This window comes from Liolophura sinensis, chromosome 1, assembly GCF_032854445.1.
Source record: "Liolophura sinensis isolate JHLJ2023 chromosome 1, CUHK_Ljap_v2, whole genome shotgun sequence".
NCBI classification, from domain to species: domain Eukaryota; kingdom Metazoa; phylum Mollusca; class Polyplacophora; order Chitonida; family Chitonidae; genus Liolophura; species Liolophura sinensis.
In genome coordinates, this window is record NC_088295.1 from 81697157 (window position 1) to 81724682 (window position 27526).

The 27526-nt window shown below is 38.2% G+C and overlaps 2 protein-coding genes across 2 annotated transcripts in view; one reads left to right on the forward strand and one right to left on the reverse strand.

Annotated features, from left to right (window-relative positions):
* Positions 1 to 11599, reverse strand: part of LOC135464640 (uncharacterized) — a 32855-nt gene extending 21256 nt beyond the window's left edge. The window contains 4 exon segments of the mRNA XM_064742107.1: positions 3758 to 3834; positions 4210 to 4258; positions 10881 to 11070; positions 11584 to 11599. Of these exon segments, the coding sequence (XP_064598177.1) occupies positions 3758 to 3834; positions 4210 to 4258; positions 10881 to 10949 (195 nt within the window). The 5' untranslated portion in view covers positions 10950 to 11070; positions 11584 to 11599.
* A 99-nt stretch (positions 11600 to 11698) lies between these two features.
* On the forward strand, positions 11699 to 25330 carry LOC135476020 (WD repeat, SAM and U-box domain-containing protein 1-like). Its single transcript, XM_064755969.1, has 12 exons — positions 11699 to 11738; positions 13047 to 13610; positions 14105 to 14310; positions 14686 to 14784; positions 15723 to 15816; positions 17492 to 17525; positions 17892 to 17932; positions 18566 to 18672; positions 19718 to 19927; positions 20659 to 20739; positions 22021 to 22092; positions 23521 to 25330. Exons 2-12 carry the CDS (start codon positions 13198 to 13200, stop codon positions 23673 to 23675), a joined length of 1512 nt encoding a protein of 503 aa, XP_064612039.1. The 5' UTR covers positions 11699 to 11738; positions 13047 to 13197; the 3' UTR covers positions 23676 to 25330.
* Positions 25331 to 27526: the final 2196 nt, after the last annotated feature.

Below are 27526 nucleotides of genomic sequence, written 5' to 3' on the forward strand. Positions count from 1 at the left end.
AGAACAAGAGATTCACATGTAACACATCAACATGTGGAAACATTCCCTCAGTGAAAAGAACAAGGGACACACGTGCAACACATCAACATGTGGAAACATTCCTCACTGAAGAGAAAGAAGAGAGTACATATGCAACACATCAACATGTGGAAAACATTCCCTCAATGAAAAGAACAAGAGATTCATGTGCAACACATCAAAATGTGGAAACATTCCCTCAGTGAAGAGAACAAGAAATACATGTGCAATACATCAACATGTGAAAACATTCCCTCAGTGAGAGAACAAGAGACACATGCAACACATCAACATGTGGAAACATTCCCTCACTGAAGAGAAGAAGAGATACATATGCAACACATCAACATGTGGAAACATTCCCTCAATGAAAAGAACAGAGATTCACGTGCAACACATCAAAATGTGGAAACATTCCCTCAGTGAAGAGAACAAGAAATACATGTGCAATACATCAACATGTGAAAACATTCCCTCAGTGAAGAGAACAAGAGACACATGCAACACATCAACATGTGGAAACATTCCCTCAGTGAAGAGAACAAGACATACATGTGCAACACATCAACATGTGGAAACATTCCCTCAGTGAAGAGAACAAGAGACACATGCAACACATCAACATGTGGAAACATTCCCTCAGTGAAGAGAACAAGAGACACACGTGCAACACATCAACATGTGGAAACATTCCCTCAGTGAAGGGAACAAGAGATTCATGTGCAACACATCAACATGTGGAAACATTCCCTCAGTGAAGAGAACAAGAGACACACGTGCAACACATCAACATGTGGAAACATTCCCTCAGTGAAGAGAACAAGAGACACACGTGCAACACATCAACATGTGGAAACATTCCCTCAGTGAAGGGAACAAGAGATTCATGTGCAACACATCAACATGTGGAAACATTCCCTCAGTGAAGAGAACAAGAGACACACGTGCAACACATCAACATGTGGAAACATTCCCTCAGTGAAGAGAACAAGAGATTCACATGTAACACATCAACATGTGGAAACATTCCCTCAGTGAAGAGAACAAGAGATTCATGTGCAACACATCAACATGTGGAAACATTCCCTCAGTGAAGAGAACAAGAGACACATGTGCAACACATCAACATGTGGAAACATTCCCTCAGTGAAGAGAACAACATCAACATGTGGAACACATCAACATGTGGAAACATTCCCTCAGTGAAGAGAATAAGACATACATGTGCAACACATCAACATGTGGAAACATTCCCTCAGTGAAGAGAACAACATCAACATGTGGAACACATCAACATGTGGAAACATTCCCTCAGTGAAGAGAATAAGACATACATGTGCAACACATCAACATGTGGAAACATTCCCTCAGTGAAGAGAACAAGAGACACACGTGCAAAACATCAACATGTGGAAACATTCCCTCAGTGAAAAGAACAAGGGACACATGTGTAACACATCAACATGTGGAAACATTCCCTCAGTGAAAAGAACAAGGGACACATGTGTAACACATCAACATGTGGAAACATTCCCTCTGTGAAGAGAACAAGAGATTCATGTGCAACACATCAACATGTGGAAACATTCCCTCAGTGAAGAGAACAAGAGATTCACATGTAACACATCAACATGTGGAAACATTCCCTCAGTGAAAAGAACAAGGGACACACGTGCAACACATCAACATGTGGAAACATTCCCTCACTGAAGAGAAGAAGAGATACATATGCAACACATCAACATGTGGAAACATTCCCTCAATGAAAAGAACAAGAGATTCACGTGCAACACATCAAAATGTGGAAACATTCCCTCAGTGAAGAGAACAAGAAATACATGTGCAATACATCAACATGTGAAAACATTCCCTCAGTGAAGAGAACAAGAGACACATGCAACACATCAACATGTGGAAACATTCCCTCAGTGAAGAGAACAAGACATACATGTGCAACACATCAACATGTGGAAACAGTCCCTCAGTGAAGAGAACAAGAGACACATGCAACACATCAACATGTGGAAACATTCCCTCAGTGAAGAGAACAAGACATACATGTGCAACATATCAACATGTGGAAACATTCCCTCAGTGAAGAGAACAAGAGACACACGTGCAATACATCAACATGTGGAAACATTCCCTCAGTGAAGAGAACAAGAGATTCATGTGCAACACATCAACATGTGGAAACATTCCCTCAGTGAAGAGAACAAGAGACACATGTGCAACACATCAACATGTGGAAACATTCTCTCAGTGAAGAGAACAACATCAACATGTGGAACACATCAACATGTGGAAACATTCCCTCAGTGAAGAGAATAAGACATACATGTGCAACACATCAACATGTGGAAACATTCCCTCAGTGAAGAGAACAACATCAACATGTGGAACACATCAACATGTGGAAACATTCCCTCAGTGAAGAGAATAAGACACACATGTGCAACACATCAACATGTGGAAACATTCCCTCAGTGAAGAGAACAAGAGACACACGTGCAAAACATCAACATGTGGAAACATTCCCTCAGTGAAAAGAACAAGGGACACATGTGTAACACATCAACATGTGGAAACATTCCCTCAGTGAAAAGAACAAGGGACACATGTGTAACACATCAACATGTGGAAACATTCCCTCTGTGAAGAGAACAAGAGATTCATGTGTAACACATCAACATGTGGAAACATTCCCTCAGTGAAGAGAACAAGAGATTCACATGTAACACATCAACATGTGGAAACATTCCCTCAGTGAAAAGAACAAGGGACACACGTGCAACACATCAACATGTGGAAACATTCCCTCACTGAAGAGAAGAAGAGATACATATGCAACACATCAACATGTGGAAACATTCCCTCAATGAAAAGAACAAGAGATTCACGTGCAACACATCAAAATGTGGAAACATTCCCTCAGTGAAGAGAACAAGAAATACATGTGCAATACATCAACATGTGAAAACATTCCCTCAGTGAAGAGAACAAGAGACACATGCAACACATCAACATGTGGAAACATTCCCTCAGTGAAGAGAACAAGACATACATGTGCAACACATCAACATGTGGAAACAGTCCCTCAGTGAAGAGAACAAGAGACACATGCAACACATCAACATGTGGAAACATTCCCTCAGTGAAGAGAACAAGACATACATGTGCAACATATCAACATGTGGAAACATTCCCTCAGTGAAGAGAACAAGAGACACATGTGCAATACATCAACATGTGGAAACATTCCCTCAGTGAAGAGAACAAGAGACACATGCAACACATCAACATGTGGAAACATTCCCTCAGTGAAGAGAACAAGAGATACATGTGCAACACATCAACATGTGGAAACATTCCCTCTCTGAAGAATGTTTCTATGTGAAGAAATATTTCCTCTTGGCAGTGAATTCATTATTGATACCCCTAGCAGTTGGCCATTACTATGAACAAAAAGTATGCGGTTATCAGTATGTTACATCAAGTACATATCTCCATGCATGTGATTAGCTAGGCCATTTTGCTCCTGGGATGTGGAAGCTGCATCTCTTTTGTTTGTATAATAAGAAACGAATATGGTGTTATTTTAAGATTATAGGGGTGGTCTTTAACTATTTTCATAGATTTACATGAAAGACACAAAATTTAAAGAAAAGGAAATATATATCAGATATATTTTCAACTGAAACGATGCCGGAAAGATTTTGTTAGTGTCTCATCTGCTCACCCGTAATCTGTCTAGAAGCTCCTGTCTCCTCAGAACAGCTTGATGTAACTTGACATTCTCGTCTGTCAATGCCTCACCTGGAGAAAATACTGAGGAAGATCACTTTCTGCACAGCTATGGGTGTAATGTATATCAATTCATAATCATACAAATACTAACCCATACTTGTATTAACATTTACATACAATGTATCAACATACAAATATATAAATGTACTATTAAACATTCAAATACAATGTATCAACATACAAATATGCAATATACATGTAATATTAAACATACGAATACAATGTATTAACATATAAATACAATGTACCAACACCCAACAATTGACCCACAAGCAAAAGAACTTCCTGCCCAATCCATTCACATTATAGCATTTTATAGTCAATTACAAAATTATAGCAGAGTAGCTGTATGAAATAATCAAACTGTGTTAGAGAATAACATACCATCTCCAGAGTCAGGTCTGTGTAGTCTTTCTCTTTCATTGGCAAGCTTCTGCAAATTACACAGTTTGTCAGTTACATGTATAAGCCCTTCCAGATAAGATACCATAGTTGTCAATGCAGTACAGGTTTATAGAACTGAACCATGGTATCCTCTATTACAAAGCATTATATCAAAAAAAAAAAAAAAAAAAAAAAAGATGTACCAATTAATAACTAATGTGAGGATAACCAAATTTTTTGAAATGAAAAAAGTGGTTTTCAGCTACCAGTTTACAAATTCATGGCAGCTTAAGTACGATACAACACCAGATGCACGACCAAACAAAACTGTGGCCAAAGAGACTGGCCTAATGAATATGTAAACCTTCAGTTTCAAGATACCACTGGTGATTTTTGTAAAAACTATCCCCACAAGAACAAACATACATACATGTTATGAGAACCAATTAATATCTCTGAAGAGTGCACAAAAGTACCTTTAGCACATGTTCCATGCCAGACTTAACCATAAGCATAGGAACAAGTATATCTTTATCAACTTGTTAATAACCTCAGCACAAGTAACACCCACCAATGCATTCTATAGCCTACAATAGCATCCTGTTGCATCGTCGGGGCCTCACACTCTATAGCAAAGTATGTGTCTATCAAATAGTACACATACCAAAAATACAAATTTATCTTAAAACTAAACGCATGTCTAATATTTCTAACAGAAGTACATACCTCCAATCATTCCATGACATTATATAAATCAGGACAAAATTTGCTGGTAAACTATTCCAGATTGCAACTGTGCACAATTCCTTTTTCTGGTTTGTCAGGCTGATAAAAGAAAGCTAGAAGTGCAATTTCCTCAGTTTGTTAGAAACTGGTGACCTTTAGTTGTAAGTTCAACCAGCTGTATTGAGCATAAAACTGTGTTAGAAGTCTTTCAAAGCCAACAGACCTCAACAGTTTAATGGTCTTGTTTTTACACCTCAGACACACAGACAATACAAAACTAGTGAGACGTAACATGTTTAAGTGATAGGTCTAAGGTCTTGAAACACATGTTAAACTATAATCCAACACTTTCATAGTTTATCTGTAACAAAAGCCTAATATAATGTTTCCATGGGTGAAAATTGTAGTGTCATCCATTACAACGCTCTCTCTCTTGGCAACCACTATGTACCTTTGCCTCAAAAGCCTTCATGTCTTTTGTACCAAATTTACAGCAAGAATCAGTGGTTTTGGTTGGCTTACCCTTATCCATACAGAAAGTGACAACTGCATTTTGCAGTTATGTCTATGGTTCACATATATGTAATACCATTTAAATATTATCACAATAAACAAGACAGATAACTTGTTTTACACCTATGTGTTTGCTTCCAGAGAAACTCTTTGAGGAATATTAATCTTGTGTTTACATAACACAACTGTTTACATAACTTGTTTTCACACAGGTGTAATGTTACTAGCTGCCAATCAGCTTTTGTGGTCTGAGGCTGTATTAGGAGATCAAGAGGGGAGATTCTCTGTAGTCAACCCATCAAACCATCCTCTCTTAGAGTCATTTGAGCTCAAACACTGACAGGCCTCAAACACTACAAAATGGATTTATTTGTTCCTGTGGAATGTATATTTGCCAAATCATGAACATTCCATTATATGTTGTAAGCTCTCTGCATAGTGGTTACCGTGCTGGCACACCACAATGACCAAGGAGCCTCCCACAATGTGGTCACTGTGGGTTCAAATCTAACTCATGATGGCTTCTTCTCCAGTCATGTGGGAGGGTCTTGCAGCAACTTGCAGATGGTTGGGAGTTTCTCCTGGGCTCTTTCCAGTTTCCTACCACCACAATGCTGGATGTTGCCTTAGAAGTGAAATATCCATAAATATGGTGCAAAATACCAATCAAATCAAATAAATAAGGTGAAATGTATTTGTACATGTCATAAAGTTCATAAGGCACATTATCCATAGACCAACATCACCCCACTCCTAGAAAAAAACACATCTGGGTAATCACAACAGCCACTATTCTCCTACTGATATCCCTGTACAATCTTAATACAACATCCATCTCTTACTCACACCTCTGTACAATGACAGGTCACCCACCCCTTACTAACACCTGTACAATGACAGTTCACCCATCCCTTACACACAATACTGCACAATGACAACTCACCCATCCCTGACTCTCAGCCCTGTAAAATGACAGCTCACCCATCCCTTAATCACACACCTTTACAATGACTGCTCACCCATCCCTTACCCACACACCTGTACAATGACATCTCACCAATCACTTACTCACACACCTGTACAATGACTGCTCACCCATCCCTTACTCACACACCTGTACAATGACTGCTCACCCATCTGTTACTCACACACCTGTACAATGACTGCTCATTCATCCCTTACTCATAGCCCTGTACATTTACTACTCACCCATCCCTTACTCACACACCTGTACAATGACAGCTCACTCATCGCTTACTCACATACCTGTACAATGACTGCTCACCCATCCCTTACTCACACACCTGTAAAATGACAGCTCACCCATCCCTTACTCACACACCTGTACAATGACAGCTCACCCATCCCTTACTTACAACCCTGTACAATGACAGTTCACCCACCCCTTACTAACACCTGTAGAATGACAGTTCACCCACCCCTTACTAACACCTGCAGAATGACAGTTCACCCACCCCTTACTCACACACCCGTAGAATTACACTTCGCTCATCCCTTACTCACAACCCTGTAGAATGACAGCTCAGCCCTCTCTTACTCACATCAGGGTACAACTACACCTGATCCATCCCTTACTCACACACCTGTACAATGACAGCTCACCCATCCCTTACTCACACACCTGTACAATGACAGCTCACCCATCCCTTACTTACAACCCTGTACAATGACAGTTCACCCACCCCTTACTAACACCTGTAGAATGACAGTTCACCCACCCCTTACTAACACCTGCAGAATGACAGTTCACCCACCCCTTACTCACACACCCGTAGAATTACACTTCACTCATCCCTTACTCACAACCCTGTAGAATGACAGCTCAGCCCTCTCTTACTCACATCAGGGTACAACTACACCTGATCCATCCCTTACTCACAACCCTGTAGAATGACAGCTCAGCCCTCTCTTACTCACATCAGGGTACAACTACACCTGATCCATCCCTTACTCACAACCCTGTACAATGACAGCTCAGCCCTCCCTTACTCACATCAGGGTACAACTACACCTGATCCATCCCTTACTCACAACCCTGTAGAATGACAGCTCAGCCCTCTCTTACTCACATCAGGGTACAACTACACCTGATCCATCCCTTACTCACAACCCTGTAGAATGACAGCTCAGCCCTCTCTTACTCACATCAGGGTACAACTACACCTGATCCATCCCTTACTCACAACCCTGTAGAATGACAGCTCAGCCCTCCCTTACTCACATCAGGGTACAACTACACCTGATCCATCCCTTACTCACAACCCTGTACAATGACAGCTCAGCCCTCTCTTACTCACATCAGGGTACAACTACACCTGATCCATCCCTTACTCACAACCCTGTACAATGACAGCTCAGCCCTCTCTTACTCACATCAGGGTACAACTACACCTGATCCATCCCTTACTCACACACCTGTACAACGACAGCTTGATCACCCACCTCTTTAATATGAAATAAATATCTGCTGTTGCCTTTTCCATGACATCAAAAGTTGCATGGTATTAACAGTAACAACTCTGCTTAACAGTATTAAATAGTGCAAGACAGCAAAATCAGTCAACCATAGTACATTAAATCTCTGTGCCTAAAGTATCAGCACTCAATGACAGCTTAATAAAAGCCAAAAGATTTACCTGAATAGGCCTACCTGTTATTACAATACCAGAGATCCAGCCTTCATGGGCTGTACAGTAGGCATTCAGACCTAACTGTTAATAAACTTGACCATTATCATGAATGAGCTTCCCACACAGCATTAAATGCATTTGCTGTTATTAAAACGTGTGGTACATATACGGGCAGCACTAAATAAAATAAAAAGCTAAATAGATGTAATATGTCAACAGAAAAATTTTATGCATTAAACTCTCAGGCCTGACTATAGCCATATATGCTTATATATATAAACATATATAAGCATGGAACATGATGCTTACAAATACCGACACAAGAAACTTGCAGCAAGAAGGAAACTATGTGGTACCAGCTGTGCATAAATTTAAGAGAAAACTTCCAGAAATTGAAAAGAAATAAAATATTCCCAATAATCCTTAATATGAATCCCCAAGATTAATGATTTCGGACATCTCTCCCGAATCTGACAGTAAATCTTTGAACATTTTGAGTTTTTTTTGAGGTACAATCACCTGGCAGCTCTAACAACTTGTACTGCTGATTACAGAACATACCTGTTTGACAAAACTAAGCTGGAAAAGTCTAAAGCTCCAAATTTTTAGAGCTAAAAATATGCCCAATATTTTATTTTAAATTTTTACATGGAAACTTTAAAAGGTTTGTTTTTATTTCTTAATATGCAGTTTAGGTTGAGTCTCAGCATATAGAAATACAAGAAATTTTCTGGGCTTTCTTTTTGGAAGGAAGAATGGCTTTAAACTACAGTTTTCCAGAGGCTACAGTGGTCAGTCCAGAGAGTAAGTAGCCTGAAGTGGTGATCTCAATGGTGTTAGTTGTCAAAACAACTCTGAAGGGCAAACAGTGAATTGGGGGGTTGGGGGTGCTAATTTGGTCCCAGGTCCTCAGAAAGTTCAGTAATGATGTCCAAAAATTTCCAGCCATTGACAGAAAATATGCACAAAATACAGGAGTTATTAAGAGACATAAGTATGACTTTTTTTTTTTTGGTGTAACTCTTTTGATTTAGCTTAAAACCATAATCTGCTTAGAGTGCCTTAGCACGTATCTTTTTAGTCAGTAATGGCTTTGCTGATTTCCCCCAATGCAGGTTCTTAGTGGTTGATTGTGATAGACGTGCTGCTGGTAAATCCAAGAATATATGGCTGGAATGGCAAACCTACATTTCAGTTTTTTACACACCCGAAATACACATTCTGTGTAATATCTGTCATAACACAGAATGAACTATTTATTTAAGACAGAAAGTGTCTGTCACAAATATTTACTTAATTGGCTTAAGTGGGCATCACGGATTGTGTAATCTCCTTGGTTACAGTATGATAACTCTTAGCTTATATTCTACCCACTTAATACAGATACATACATTTCAAATATAATGCCAAAGGAATGTCCGCCAAAAGTGTAGTGATAAGCTAATATATGAGAACGATTTAGGTAAATTCAGGTATCATACCGTATATGTGTGTATACTTATATCAGGTCGACATGAGTATACACACAGGCAGGCATACGCATACATCCCACTTACGACAGTTTATTGACATATAGCTAGAGTAGAAATTAAATGTCCCACTGAACATAAGGGTGAAAGCAATAACCCACAAAGGGAACACCAGTCATAAATTAGAACAGTCATTCTGTGTTGGTTACCATAAACAAATCCTGAACCAAATCAGTATCAGAAGACCTACACTAATTCTTCTGCATCTTGGCTCACAAGCTAGATGTTTACATGCAATAATATTTTAATTTGCACAGGAAAAATAAAAAAAAAGATTAGGGTACGTCCTCTGATGGGTAGGATATAATGTTCTGTTATAAACGTTTTTTCTGTCATGTATCTGAAGGTCTATCTGCTCAAAATCATACCGTTTCAGTGACTGCCTGCACCTATGGTATGGCAACATAGTAAGAAAAAAAGAATTAATAAAAATAAAAATGATACCAGGTACCAATATATTTTTATGGGAGGGGGTGTAGTGAGAGAAGACACATTGCTGCCTTAACAGTCCTCCCTCTAAACAGGGATTTACTTAATAATGGCTACATTGTATCACTCAAACAGAAGTGTAATGAAAATTTTACAAGTACATGTACTCAAGAGTACATATCTGCAAATATATGTAAAAAAAAATAGTATGGGTCCCAAGTTGAAATTCCGTTCAGTTGAGAATGTTTGAGCCTACTGAATACAGGCATGGCTGTATCCAGGGTGGGGTCACACACTGTATTATTTCATGCAAATAGATATATATCTTCCTACATTTGACAGAATACAGCTGATAGTATCACCCTTGTCAGATGCATAACTACACAATAATAACTTTCTCTATCAGAGTTGTGGTACCAAATACCCAATAATGGGTATGGTATACATGTACACTAAAACAAACCCATGTACACTTTAATTGTACATTTGAAAGACTAAAGATGAATCTACATTTAACAAAGGCAAAATTTAAACAATATTTTAGAAACATTTCATGAAAGAGAAGAAGGTAATGAGTACCCAACTTCACACTCAAGGCTGTCTCTACATCTTTATTTATTCTGAAAGTAACATATCAATAAATGTTATCAACACACAGGTAAATAACCCTAAAGGTTTTTACCTAAAATGAAATTATATGTCTCACACTGTAGCTCATCACAGTTGTTACTGATCAATGTTGCCCATACACATTAAAATTAATACAAACAAAATCCCCATAATATACATACTAATACAAGACTTTTAATCACAATCAGCCTACCTGGTTTAAGAGTTTCATCTTTAGAGCAGTAATGTTTTCCTGCATCCCACTGATGCTGGAGGTAGCCATTCTGAGATATATGGGTGAGCCACAACCAGATGTGTTTTTAATTCAGCTGACAATCACATCCTATTAAACATCACCCCACTTCAGTTTATTATGCAATATTCCAAATGCTAAAAATCTGCACCTGAAAAGGAAATGCAAAAGTAGTTGAATCATTTCACATAATAATGGATATCTAGATTTCAAACACACATACACTATTCACAGTGCAGAACTGAGATAAATTTAGGACTATACATGTATATGTGTTAACAGGAAAATAAACTGAACTGAATTCCTGTTTTAGGGCCAAAAAGGTTAAACTTACAGTCACGGTGGACCATTGTTTTTGAGAAATTGGTATTGCTATGTTGCACCTAATTATACCTTCATACGGCCCCAAGTACAGGCAGACAGACAGACAGACAGACAAACTGACAGACAGACCTGCCAACGGTTGTCTGCTTGATCACACCTACTGCTATATGTTCTACACGTACGATACACTTCTTACGCATGAACAGATTGCTTTTTAACAATTATCACCCTTCAGCACATCAAACCCCAACCTGACATTTAAAATTTTCAGAACTCATGACCGTAACGTATTATTATTTCTAATCGCGACACAAAAGAAGAGACAAAAGTTCCCACCAACCTGGATTTCTTGTCAGTCATGTGCAGCGGCAATCATCCCTTCAACTGATTTTGAACTCGTCCGCGCGTTATGGTATCACATGACTGAACGTCATATTGATAGGTCAAAATGGCGGCCAAACATTTGTGGTGAGGTTTCGGGAGGAAAATAATGAAGTAAGGTGTTAGTTTCTTCGAATTTGCAGTTTAGAATAGTAACTTGACTAGGCTGTCGATTTTTTTCACTCTGGCGTTTTCTGGCTTCACGTGTCATTTCGTCTGGGGTCGAAACTGCAGTCACGGTAACAATTTTAGGTCCACTTAACCTGTTATTCCGTATCTTACCCAAGTACAAGTACTGGATACGAATATTGAAGCTGTGATGTAACATCGGGAATTCCTGATGATGGCTTAAATATCGTGACCGAAATATAAACTGCTATACAGGCATGTCATGACTTAATTGGTGATGACATTTATCTGTGTATTTTTTACCCCTAAGTGCATGATCTGTGGCATAACTATGCGTTCAGATATTTTTATGTATAATACTGGCAGTGTGCATCTTTGCTTAGTTGCGGAGTGGGCTTGACTCTTGTCAAGCATTAGCGTGTTACCGAGAGAAACAGTCCCAAATTTGTCAGATTGATGGTAAGGAACATTTGCTGTTGTTCTGACACACATGAAATCATCCCTTGTGTAAATCTGCATCAAGGGTGTGGCCTTGAGATCTATAATTAACTAACCTGTTGTGAGACTCGCCAAACCATAAGGGTCCATGACAGTCCCGACTGTTCATGAAAAATAATCACATTTTCCAAGCCTATGCCATAGCAGTTTGTAAGTTCTGGACATGATGGTCACAAGACAATAGACCCTGAAATTGTCCTTTTTTTTTATCAATTTGTGTTATTGCCGTGGACTATATTTGGTTAGGCCAACCTAAGTATTATAACTTAGCTTAAGTTGTAGGAACATGCAGCTGACATCGACTTAAGGAGACTTAATGCGCACGTGAACAACGGTAAAGGTTCCTCTTTGTCAATCCAACACATTTGGCACTCTTTCTCTCTGTTACTCTCGCACCTACATTGCTCAATAAGAGTTACTCCATTCTGTAACTAGGACTTTGCAGTGCTTGCAAAGTGGTAGCTGATGTTGTGGTGCTGGGAGCTTTTAAAACTTTACTGTTAATTCAGACTAGGCTGTATATTTATAGTTCCTCCTTGACACAGAAATTATAACTACTGAAATGCAGTAGGTCAGGCACATGAGTAGTTAATGTACATTAAGTTTTTGACATTCATTATAACACTGGTACAGTGTCTATATGGACTAGCACAAGAGATGTCGATTCAAATCCAGCCTTGAACAGGGAATTTCATGGTTCCCCTGCTGTCATTGTTCATTAATCTCATGGTAGGACCTACGTAAATCAACCAGTTGTTAATCAACCATTTTTTTTGTTTTTTATTCCATCCACAGGCAAAATGTATTGCAGCCGAGAACTCACATTTGGCTGTGTGCTGACTACCTAATAATCAGCTGAACAAAGAAGCAGAGCTTTTATCTTTGTATAAGTTGCTATCACACCACCTGCTGTTTGAGGGTGTAGGTGTTTGTGGTGTAGGAAGTCATGTCCAACATGCCTCTAGCAGAACACCTTCACACTGTCCAGTCCCACAACACTGATGTAAATGGGCTGTGCTTCTCTACCTCAGCGCTGGCCACATGCTCAGGGGATAAGACAGTACGGCTGTGGAGCACTGAGGACTTCGCAGAGCTTCCCATATCTCCCTTGTGTGGTCATACATACGTCGTCTACAAGTGTCAGTTCTCACCGTTTGGTACAACTCTGGCGTCTTGCTCCATGGACGGCAGCATTATTCTATGGAATGTGAAGACTGGAGAACAGTCAGCAGTGTTGCGCCACCCATCAAACACGAGTATACGTGTGTGTAAATTCTCTCCCAACTCGTCCATGCTGGTGTCTGGCAGTGATGACAACAGCCTATGTCTATGGGAGGTATCCTCAGGAAAACTAACCAAGTGAGAACATCTGATTAGCAGCCACTGATTAGCAGCCATTGTCATGTATTATAGGTTGTAAATGTGTGTTTATATCTGAGCCAGTGGTAACAGTATCTAATGCATTACTTTAAAGTACAAGTATGCTATCAGTATAATTTACAAACACATTTCACATGAATGCATATGTCCATATCAGTCATATAATAGTGCTTCTTGAACATCCTTAATTGAAAATTCTGATGGTAAACTGTTTTGCTTATGTCTGACATATGAGAAAAAATGCAGTATGATTGTGACATTTTTACTGTGTATTGTTTCTTAACTATTTTTCAGTTTACACCTTTATTGTATCCAGATGCTGTCTGGATCTTGGCCAGGATTTAAACAGCAACACACCTTTAAATAACATTTAATTCCCTGTAAATACATCAAAGGTAAAATCAACATTCGACAAGGACCTGGTTGTGACAGATGCCCAGTTAATAATTTTCGTGTTATCCCCTTACTTTCAGAACTTTAACAGGTCATGAGGAGTCCGTTGTGGCCTGTGATTTCTCACCTGATGGGAATTACCTGGCCTCCGGAAGCCCAGCTGGTGACATAAGGATCTGGGATGGTCAGTATGGCCATGGCAAATGTCTCCTCTTAGAGCTGGATGCTCACGATCTAGGAGTCACGTGTTGTGAATTTTCCCCAACCTACGTTCAAGGACCAAACAGTAAGTGCTGGTTAAAAAATGAGCACTCCAGCACTCTACTATTTATCCCATATAAGACAGAATTCTCCAGCTTTCATTGGACAATAATGGTCATGTGGAGGATGCGTAAAAACCGGTATCCTACAGCTGATGCATTATGTATGTGTGTGTTTGTTGACAAGGTTATCTCCCTTTGTGTGGCTGTGATGTCACTAAAGCTATTTACCAATGAATCGGCATTCATTGTTGAATTATCGTGTACCTGGTAATGGGCTGTGGTTTTTCCCATGCCGTGCTTGTTTCCTTCTCATCGTAAGCTTGGCCACCATCTGATCAGTGACAGATTGTAGAGTGTGGTATTGAACACCCAGCAGTTGTATTTAATCTTGCTTTCAGGCTCAGGAACAACTCAGACGGCTCACTATGTTCTGGTCACTGCTGGTCAAGATGATGCTATCAGGATCTGGGAGCTTGTGGCAGATGTGGGATCCCTAAGTATGTGCAACACTGCCAAGTATATAGTGTTTAGTACTAGTTAGACACTGTGTCCACAAATTAAGCTCACATATCTTAAGCTGAAACTCTTTCGCCGTCGTTTGAGTGAAATATTCTTGAGTACGGCGCAAAACACCAATCAAATAAATAAATAAAATAAGTTGAAACTCTCTGTTTTGAACATCTCAGACAGGCTTTCCAGAGTGGCATCATAAAAAGTATAAAGCCTGGCCAAGAAAATTGAAACTACGATAAAAAAAATTTACGACATAAAATGGAAAACACTGTATTTCACCTAAAGTTTAACTTTTTTCAAGTGATACATTTTGCTTGGTTTCCATTCATTCATGGAAGCCTGGCCAAGAAAATTGAAACTACGATAAAAAAATTTTATAAATCATAAATTTTAAGTGGAAAGATCTTATGATAAGCTTATGTAAAACGAACATTGTATTTAAGCTGAATTCACAAGATTTTGAAGAGTTTGTGCAAGTATCAAATGTTAGCAAAATTTGGATTAACACACTTGTTTACAGTATGCTTCAATGTCATACTAGTGTAGTAAATGTGTTTATGAATATTTAACTCAAATAAAAATTTACGACATAAAATGGAAAACACTGTATTTCACCTAAAGTTTAACTTTTTTCAAGTGATACATTTTGCTTGGTTTCCATTTATTCATCCACCTTATACAGCCTGTTGAGAGTTTCTTGTGAGGTTGGATTAATTTCTTATCAGAAAAATTTAAATGTTAACATTAAGAGTATCATTTTAATTACCTTTATGTGATTTTGAAAGTGGATTTTTACATGCCAAACTTTAGGTGAAACACAGCCATTCCATGTTAAGCGGGAAGCAGTTAATTAATGCTCATGAGAAAATTACACAATCCTTAACCAAACACACAATGTCCATTATGCTCTTGATTTTACCAGATATGAGGCTGACATTACGAGATACTCTACTGGGACATACTGGACCAATCATGTGTATTGCATTTGGCAGACAAGGAGCTCTGCTGGCTTCTGGGTAAGGCTCTTAACACTGTGTTATAGCTGTGAAGATAAAGAGATTCAGCAACGATGTACAGAACCTATGATAATATCAAATTTACAATATGCAGCAGGTTGAAATATTTTATGTTGTTTATCTGTGTCCACCGTGTGCAAAAGATTTTCAGCCTGTACTCATTTGTCTCTGCGGTCTGCCGGAAACCTGCAGATGGTCCTGGGTTTCCCTCGGGCTATGCCCGGTTTCCTCCCACAATAATAAGGGAAATATTCTACAGTATGACATAAAACAGCAAGCAAATGAATAAATAAATAATTTGTCCCTTAGAGTATAGATCATTGTTGGACAGAAACAAAACTGCAAAAAAAAAATATCAAGTTCTGAGATTAGATTTGACATGCTGAATTTTGGCCCAAGCATATACAGAAATTTCCACAAATCATTTTCTGATTTAATTAGTTTTACTTTCCGCACTCCGAATAGGCTTATGCTTTATCTGTGATTATTTTAAAAGTCAGATCTGTACATTTAGAAATAATTGACAGCGGACATGGATGAACATTGTTGAACTTAATATGTGTTGGTGTTTCAAATATGTAATCTGTCTGCATTATAATTTGCATGTATTACTGATGTCATAGTTCATGTACACTATGTAGTATGTGTAGTTTATACATGTGTAGTTTATGTATAAAAACACTATTTGACATTATTGTACCTCATAGTGATTCATGGTATCCACTGGTCAATACACGGTCACGTGTCGTTTATGTATAAAATCACTATTTGACATTATTGTACCTCATAGTGATTCATGGTATCCACTGGTCAGTACACGGTCACGTGTCGTTTATGTATAAAATCACTATTTGACATTATTGTACCTCATAGTGATTCATGGTATCCACTGGTCAATACACGGTCACGTGTCGTTTATGTATAAAATCACTATTTGACATTATTGTACCTCATAGTGATTCATGGTATCCACTGGTCAACACACGGTCACGTGTAGTTTATGTATAAAAACACTATTGGACATTATTATACCTCATAGTGATCCACTGGTCAATACACGGTCATGTGTCGTTTATGTATAAAAACACTATTTGACATTATTATACCTCATAGTGATTCATGGTATCCACTGGTCAATACACGGTCACATGATATTCCGCAAAACATGATATACAGTGATCATGCCCTCAAGTAAAACAGTGTGATGCTTACAATGTGATATTCCCCGTTAATGGGGCAATAGCCAGCGATCATGTGCATTTATTCTACTGAAGTGACCTCCCTTTGTATGCATCCCTGGAGTGCGCTTGTTTTTGATGTAAACAACCAGACAAGGGCTATCTTTGCTATCCACATACAAGTGAGCAATTACCCTTCTTTATTTTTTTGGTATAATAAAACATATGGTGCATGCCGGTGATGGAATTGTCAGCTCTCGACACTTGAGTGATATTCATTTTTCTCAAGACAATTCCTGATATCCCATCCTTCAGTACTGTCTGTATAATGTACACTTTCTGTATAATGTACATTGTATAATGTACATTTGTAAGCGTTATGTGACATCTCTCAAAACAATGGAGATCTCATCTGTGACATATACTGATTGATGAGTGTTAAACATCAAACACAGTACACTTATTTACATTGAAGTGATGTGGTCTTGCTGTTTTAGGTCAGGTGACAAGACTGTGAGACTCTGGGATGCGGTAAGTATCCAGTGAAATCTCCACTTGCTGTTGATCAGTTAGACAGGATTCACCATTAGGAATGGGATTGATTCAGTATATGTAGCTATCATGCGCTTTTGGAAAACGCTGCATACTCAGAATGTGAATATTCACCTATTCATGTATTTATCCTTATGTGTACAACTACTAATTCCTTTGGTGTAATATTAAACCTTGAAAGAAATTCAGCAGATAGTATTAGAATTTGTTGTGTTGAATATAGTGTTAGACAACAATGAAATAAGTGTGTAAATAAATTTGTTATGAAAACAAAGTGTTTGTAGAATTTTGACTGGTTTATGTACATGAAACATACTAAAAGGCTGATGTTTTTTCATCTTACAGGCAAAAGGAGAATGTCTTCAGGTGATGGAAGCTCATTCCAGGTCTGTGATTGTTTCAGTGTATGCATATGTCTACATGTGAAGAAATTCTTAAATTGGATGTACTAATATGTTTCTCTGAATTTTTTGTCATTCTTTGAAAGCCCAGATATACCCAGTGTTAGCTGTTATGGCAATGTACTGGAATTTACAAACCTATTACAAGTTGATATGTTGTACATTTTCCTTTACAACAAAAATTAAATGCTTACCTGTATTATGTGTCTGCTGATACAGGTATGTCACCTCTTGTACATTCTGATTCTTACATACATGCTACCTGTAGATTCATACAGGTATGTCACCTCTTGTACATTCTGATTCATACAACTATGTTACCTGTAGATTCATACAGGTATGTCACCTTTTGTACATTCTGATTCTTACATGTATGCTACCTGTAGATTCATACAGGTGTGTCACCTCTTGTACATTCTGATTCATACAGGTATGTTATCTGTAGATTCATACAGGTATGTCATTTTGATTTACAGGTACTCTTATGTGTATGCTGCCTGTAGATTCATACAGTTATGTAACCTGTTGTACATTCTGATCCATACATGTGCTCTTACATGTGTGTCACCTGTATGTTTATACTGCTATGTCACCTGTTGTACACACTGATTCATACAGGTATGTCACGTGTTGTGCCTTCTCCCAGGATGGGAAACTTTTGGCATCAGGTTCTAATGACAGGACAGTGATGGTGTGGAGAGTGACCACAGAAACTGACCTGTCAGGTAAGCTACATACCTTCTCACAGATCCAGGTGTAAAACTCATCATATTGGACAGAGGAGGCTTTCCATAACAGTAGTTTGATAATCACATACAGAATGCAAATAAGGCACTTTCTGGTTGGATGACAATTTTTGGAAACCTGTGCCTGTCCATTGTGTCTGTTGTATTAATCTGTCATGAGGTCAAATGAAGGAGAACAACTTGACTCTTCTGGAGGGGGTATAAAAACTTACCTTGTAAACATGGAAAAAGGTTGAGGAATTATGGTACATCACACCACTAAGGGAGAACACTCTGTTGTCTCATGAGACCATACAGAAGACTTCAGGTGTTTCAAACTAATAATTTTGAAAATAATATTGCCTGATTCTACATTCTCCAGGTCAGCCGAGAAAAATACCTACAGAGGTTTTACTTCTATATTTGACATTTTCTTGTACCCGACATCAAAGCTACCTATTGCTTTGTTTGGTTTGTTTGTTAGCTCATAGTTGAATTTTTCCATGTTTATGAGAATCACATCTCAATTTTCAAAAGAATGCGCTTTTACATTCTCGCAAAACATACATATTCCATGAGTTATCTCCCCTCCTCCATTATTTGTGAAAGCATTGAGGCACTGGCATATTTTCCTCTTGCAACAAATGACATTGCAGGTGAATTAGGACTTCCACATCATGAGTCTTCTGTTGCAAAACATCAAATATAATGCATGATATGGGTTTTATGTATGAGGTAGTTGGTCTGATCGCTGTAACATTGTGTTAATGTGTCCCACTTCTGTGTTCAGGTCTGAGGATCACAAAGACTTAGACTTAAGTTAGATGTAGTCTTAACATGTATTATTATTCTTGGACAGATTTAAATTTGATTGCTAGTTTTAATTTTTATCATGAAAGTCTCTAGACAAAATCACAATATTTCTGCAATTAACTGTTAGGAAGTTAAGCTTAAGGTTGACCCTAACCTAAGACAGCTTTGTGATTGTGGAACTTTCGCATAACTTGCGAAAAATGAAGAGGTGGATTGTGTTGTGTTGTTGCAGATGCTGCTACTGATGGTAACCTTGTTGACCTGAGTGAGGAGGTGGTGTTTGAGAAGACACCCATGGAGAGGTGGAGTGTTGAGGAGGTGGGTGTCTGGCTGGAGCACATTGGACTCCCCCAGTACAAGGAAACAATGTCATCCAATGCCATTGATGGTACAGAGTTACTTACCTTGACTCACAGTACACTGGAGAAACCCCTGGGAATAGGTGAGTTGGAGTTTTGTTTGTAAATATACATTCTAAATATTTTGCTTTTTGCTGGAACCCTTGCCCTGATCACCTTGGTTAAACTGTAGTGGTTGTGGAGCTGAAGAAATAGCCTGTCCACATTGCTGACTTAAACATGCTGTAATTCCCCAACATTTTCCAAACGAAGGGCAGCTTTGAACCAAATATTTGCATCATATTTAGCAGGTCTTGAAGATTGAGCTTCATTGAGTCGGGTTGACCCCTATTAGGCTTTTATCAAAGGTACATTTTTTTAAATGTTCATAGGTTAATGCACTGATATCATGAAAATAAGCTGATGAAAAAAGGGCAAGAAATTTCTGTATTGGATAATGTATATTTTATCAAAACATACTCTGAAAGATAAAATATACATTGCACATGTCTTACCTGGGGTCTTGCAGCAGTATGTCATTCCTAAGTATTTTGCGTGCTCTAAGTATGTTACAAGGTACTTAAGGGGAGGTAACTGAAGTAGATATTAATCCTTGTGGAAATCGTTTACATGAACAGTTTCTTTTCTGACAATAATTAACATCAAATTTTCCTAGGGACACCAAATATACTAAACTTGTTCCCAATTTTTGTATCTTTTAATTATTTTCATGATTTGATCCATATTCTGTTAGTGTTAAAATCACAATTTATCATTTAATGAGAAATGGTGTCAAAAAATGAATGTATAAATATTATATTTTTTTATCTGATAGTTGCTCTTGGACATCGTAACAAGATATTGCGAGCAGTCAAACAGATTCACAGCTGTCCTGTGAGGCAGAGGAAGGATTCAGGTACTGCCAACATTACACATACTCTACTTGAATGACAGCATTTCTTCATTTACCTGTCAATTTATATTATCTGAATTTGTATACACCCCGCCATTAGAATTAGCGTATGGCGAGTTCTGACCATCTGTCCAACTCACATTTGTCCATTTACATGGTTGTCATGGTAACCAGATAGCCATTTACCTTATATATATATACTATGTAAATAGATATGATTTCATGTTCGGGCTATATCTCCAACTGTTTTTGGCTAGAATTTTCATTTTTGGTGGACATATTTAATCATTTACAGGTTGTCATAGTGATTACATACCTATCATCAGCACCCATGAAGATTTCCCTCAGTGGTTATACTCACCACAATGCTGCTGATATTCTTTTATACATTTCAAATAAATGCATTTGTAGGGGCGTATGTTGTGTTCACCTGAACTCCTGGTCCTTGTAGTGTGAAAATATATTATCATTACAAGATATTTAGCAAAAATGAGTCAACTTAATATGAATTGAAGATTAATGCATAATATATGTATATAATTTTACTTAATTCGTGAAGATGATAGTTTGTAGTTTCACATCTTTCCCCTTAGAGAAAGAGTTAACTATGTTGTCGTACCTGGTGTACACACAATGCCAGGGATTGGCTCTGCATGCTTTGCCAAAATTGTATGCTGAATGATAAAAATAAGAAGAAAAAAGTGCAAAGAATATAGAAAGCATTGTATTGGATTTGAACCCTAGACTGCCAGGTATCATTGGCAATGGGCCTAGAAGGAAGACTAGCATAGAGATTTGCCAGCTTTGATCATCTACTGATAACATAGAACAAATGACAGAAACAATGCATTGTTGCAGAGTTGGTGCTGAAGAACAAAAACAGATAGAATACTTTGTTGCAAGTTGATAGTCTTTCCCATGGAAAACTGCAGTGACAAGTTTCATGTAGTCTAACATAAAGCTCACATGTTGAATTTTGGAGAAAAATAGAACCATTTCTGAAGTTTATTGGCAGTTAGGTGAAAACCACGACTCACCTAACAGCACAATACGTCAAAAGTTGCTTCAAATGTTCTTTATTAAAGCTGCAAAGATTGGTTTTGCTTTACGAGATATTGCAATTTTATGAGCTGACTGGAAATAATAATTTTCCGAATGATTTTAAGACATACCCTACTAGGATAGTGTTGACCCTAAATCTGGGTTTTAGTCACTGTATACTCATGTAATCCCCGTTTGACTTAACCATTTCTGATAACATGCATCCTTGCCCTTGTGTTACAGATTTATCTGCCCCTGATGAGTACCTTTGTCCAATCACACGCGAGATCATGAGGGACCCAGTGATAGCTGCAGGTGAGCTACTGTAGTACATAATGGACTGTGCATTGTACTTCATGATTCTGCTTGATTTGAGAGATGAGCATGGAAGTGCCTATATCTGGGGTGATAGAATTTGGGGGGGGGGGGGGTGGCAGGGGAGGGAGAATGTTCAGTAATTGAAGAACAGGGATCTAGTCCCAAGTGTCTTGAGGACACTAATCACATCCCTTTTGTGCCGAGAAACTTACACTCAGCCCCTCGGTGTTGAAAGCACCCCACCACTTTTGTACATATATTTATCACGCATCAGACAAAACACTCTGCTTTCATTTGACAACAACAGTCACGTGACGTACAGGTATATTCTCGAATCCTGCAGACAATGTCAAATGTATCTGCTGAGTAGGTTATCTCCCTTTTGTCGGGTTGTGAATACAATAGTCACATGGCCTAAGCAATTCACCTAAACATCCGTCTTCTGCACTGAATTGATGGGTCTTTGCAGGATAAATTCATTGCATGATACTCAGTGAAAGGATACAGAAATATATGGTGTCAGTAACCTTCGTATATGAAGATTACTGACACCATATATTTCTGTATCCAATTACTGAGTAAACATGTAAGTAATAATACATGTACATAGATTTAAATGATATCTTCAAATAGAGGAGGTGACCGGCCTGGATAGCACAATTGGTCGGGAGCGGTAAATCCGGGATCAATCCTGGGTCGGGTCACACCCAAGACTTTAAAAGAGGAAGTTGTAACTTCCTCGCTTGGTGTTCAGCATGAAGGCGATAGTGTAATGTCTAGTTGAGCCGTATCAGTTTAATGGCTCGGGTGATGCGGCTTACTTGCCTTCGGTAAGTCATCTCAGTGAAGCAGCATGAGATAAAAGAGCGGTGGAAATCCGTCCTGCAACAAGGAGGCACATTACATACACCCTGAGGATTCCTTTGTCGTCATATGACTGAAAAATTGTTGAGTACGACATTAAACCCCAAGCACTCACTCACTCACTCATATAGAGGATTTAATCAATACATGTACAGTGTGGCAGTAATACAGTTTTGGGCTCTAATCTAATAAATACTTTTCAAGGAATAACATTTAAAACTCACAAGCCACACATTGTGTCTTTATGTTTTCACTTGAGTTTGAATGATTTTCCTCTTTTCACATGTGCAGTTGCTGTGAGATTAAGTCAAGCTCATCTCCGGTCATAGGTGGGATAGCCTGTCAGCAATTAGTGGATGGTTGAGTGTGCGTTTCCTTTGCACTTTACTCTCACCACAATGCTGGCAACATTGTAGAATTCAAATATTCTTGAGTATGGTGTAAAATACAAATAAATGAATAAATCTTTTCACATGATGTTGTACATAATGTTTGTCTGCTGCTTTCATTTGTCATTTATCTGGTATGTAATGGTAGTTGAAATTCCGTTGTGTGTTTTAGATGGCTACACCTACGAAAAGTCTGCCATTGAGTCCTGGGTGAAGAGTGGTAAGAGCAGAAGTCCCATGACAAATGCTGTGTTGGCTAGCTACATGCTGACTCCTAACCGCAGCCTGAAGATGTTAATCCAGCGTCATGTCCATGAAGGCCACTGAGGATAAAATTCCCATCAACTCTTCCCCTATCCTCCACACCTGCTCTTAGTCATGAAGAGAAACCTTAACTGCTCATACAGATGGAAACATATGTGTAACCCACTGTAACCCTGATAGACAGCTGAGAGTCAAATAGTTGGTTTAAAGGATACGTCAAAGGGTGCTGTAAAGCAACGAGTATGGTAAGAAATATATGCCCCCAAGAAAAGAGAACAAATTTTTATTTATGAGGTATACTTTATATTTCTTAAAAACTCTTCTGTCAGTGATGGGGAAATATATGAAAATGACATCATCAATGAACATACTGGGAAAGCAGAACCAATTCGGTCTCTCCCACCAACAGAGCTGTTTTGACAGATATAACTGTTGACATCACAGCATGCTACACAATTTCCAGACTGACTGCTGGGGCCTTAGAAAAACTGTAGTTCAAAGCCGATTTTACGCCCCAAGAAGAAAGCTGAGAAGCTTTGTTTGTACTTTTGTATGTTAGGCCACGTCATATTCTCTGTATTAAGAAATAAATACCAAGTGTTTCACGTATCAGTTCAAACCTGGACTGGACTCATACCTAGAAAAGATTGAAGTCATTTTGAAGCTGGATATAATAATGGACACAGCCTTGAAGGTGGCACATTGCAGGGTTTTACAGGGGCTATTTAGCTTGATATTGTGATATGTTTGGATGACCTGGTTAGGGCAAATCTAGATTATGTGTATGATAACTCTCTGCTGTTAAGTCCTGCTAAGTGGTGCAGTTTTGCCCTCAAAACTTAATCAGGTATGTGTTAGTCACTTAACAGCGCTGTTTTTGCGTCATTTGATGAGCTGATATGTTTATGCAATACTATGCTTTTATCTCGTGTCCAAGAAAAGTTTGTTTTGATTGCAGACTGTCTTGAGATAGTGATGAAGATCTAGCATTATTTGAGCAAAAAAGTGTAAATCAAAAAATAGAAATTGAAGTAAAAGAAAGGCTATGTATACAAGATTCTAATTGAAGAAAGGACTCAAACACTGGAGGACTGACGGAAGGTGTACCCTTTGCATCTTGACTTGTTGTGAATTATGTATATCTTGATAAATCTATAATCCATGATGTCATAGTATCATATTTTCATGTTGAAAGTATTATCAAGTGTAGTTGAAGTTTATTAATATATGAAATGTTTTACCTATATTTATAAAGTTTTATATTTTACATTGTACTGTGTTTTATGCACATTGATGTTTAAAGAATGAATGATTATGGCTTAACTTCACATCAGCAATATTTTAGCTATATCATGGAAAGGACTTGTAAAGAGAGGTAATCCAAATGTGTTTGTCCCAGGTTGAAGAACTAAAGCTAGGTAACATGAACGTTTGCGCGAGTATATTTCATGTTTATGTGTGTTTCAATGAAACAGATGAATAATAAAAGTAACTTTTGTTTCAGTTTTAAGGTGAGTTTTTTTCTCCTGGGCAGTGGCAACTTGGGTCTAAGTCAGTCGGCCATCATTCTCTTGAAACATATGAGAACTACATAATTCACAAGTTGGCTGGCAGCCTGTCATTGCAAATGAAGAAAAGACTACACTGAGATTGAATCACCGTAGGGAGAAATGTAATGATGTATCACTGTAGACTATAAATCTGAAATAAAATGAACCCCCAGATCATTTGTTATATGCTTGACTCAATTCATTGTTACTATATGGATGTACATGTATGTTGGGAAATGAAGTTGTATCATTGCTTCTAAGATTTCACCTCACCTGGGAAACATGCATCTGCAAACAGGCCACATGTCAACATAACTTCAGATACGATAAGGGGTATGTCAGACCTGGAAGTGGCTTTTAGGTCTGAGCTCAGTGAGATTGTAACTAGGTGTCTGATACATATGGTTACATAGTTCTATTGACCACTGTCTAGCTGACTGAAGTTGTAGGGTAACATCTGGTTTTTGCTGGAACAAAACAGTCATAGCTCTGAATCAATATCTAGCCAAGTTTCAATACAAAACGTGTGGCAGCATAAATGGATAGGCCTGGTGCGCTTGGTGTCAATATACAGTGAGTGGGTGTGGCAATAGGCTCTGGAAATGACCTCAGCATGGCATTCCAGTGAGGAAACACTGTTGAACCCAATGAATCAAACAGTGTACCTGGAATGGAACTTATACCTGGTCCATGGAAAAGGACCTTTCGTGTTTATTTACATGTTTTTCCTTTAATGATTGTGCTGTGTTTTTTTTTTTTTTTGTTCTTTTTTTCATTGTTAATCAATTTAACAAGTACCAAACACAGCTGACGTAAGCCACCTGAAATTATCCTTCTTTGTATGGCATATTAAACTACACACATATTGTTGCTCAGGGTAAAACTATGCATCAACTTTAGAGTCAAAGAGGATATTGTTGAAAACATAATCAGAAAAAATCATGCTTTGAGACAAGTTCATACTGAGTGCCCTAAATGTTCACAAGAAAAAATGAGTCTTTGGAGGCAGGTAATGGTCATAAAATATCGTTTGTGGTGCTGAAATCGCCCAACCTTCCCAACAATCATCTATCTGAGATGAATTAAACTTTCAGAATGAGTCAAAATGAGCACCTTACTTGTATATGTAGTCATGTTCAGACTCTTAGGTTGGACACAGTAGGTACATGTAAGTTATACGTGTGATAGATATTTGGTCTGAGAACTTGATGGAATGTGTTGGCCTACAAATGAATGATATTTGCGATCTGAGATATAAATTTCTGCAATATTAATATTGGCAAAGTATATGTGAGTGTTTGATTTAATAGTTATATTAAATGTCTACCACGTGTATCCCGTATACCTACGGTAGTGTATATACAAACAGAAATAATTTAAGCAGAGCTTTATTAGTTTGTCAGAATTCACTGTCAATTTATCGCAGCTTTTAATTTTGTCAATCTAACCATTTTAATTTTTTGAATGCAAAATTTACATGTTTGCATCTGATGGTTTTTTCTGCAAGTGTGAAGTAATTGTGCATTGTGATGAAATGCACATTGCAGACACCTGTGTAAAATACCTTGAAGAAAATGTAACCATTGTTGTAACATGTGTTTGTTTGATTTACGTGAGAAGCTGTAAGCTCATCTTTTTTTTTGAAGTGAAAATATTATATTCTCACAGGCCTAATCTGCATCGTAAAGGAACCAAGTTTCACTGTAGAAGAATTCAGAGCAAAACAAAAACTTGGTCACCTGGTTATAGATCTGTATGTACATTTAGATGTATCGGTATCTTGACAGTTGTTCAGTAACAAAGAACTTATATAGACGTTATTTAGATCTTAAGTAGATTTAACGCCTCTCAGAAATTGATGTCCACTTGTACAAGGTTGCGGCGGTCATTTTACTGGATGGAGGAACCGATAATGCGGGTAGTAAACCGCCTTTTCTTTTTAAGCAAGTAGCTGACAGTAACTGACAATAGCAGTTGTGACGTATTTAAATGGGTATGTCTCATTGATGGAAAGGAAATGGGTATGTCTCATTGATGGAAAGGAAATGATCACCTAAAAGATCACGTGAGACCACACAAGCGCGGTCAACCACTTAGTGAACAAAAGAAGAGACGGCGAATAGATGGATCGTTGCCTGAGTGGGAGTGAACAAATACATGTACCTCGTGTATGTAGCGATTGAAAGACATCTGTCTTAACCAAGTACTCGGCTATGACCTTAGTCATGAACTGAAATGTTTTGCTTTAAAGTAAGCGCCAAACTGAGGCATTTGTCTTGCTCCCAGATGTTCCGGTCGGTAGCGAGTTAAGGGATGAAATTGTTCTATAGTCTATTTCTTTTTGAGAGTCCCCTGTATTCTTCT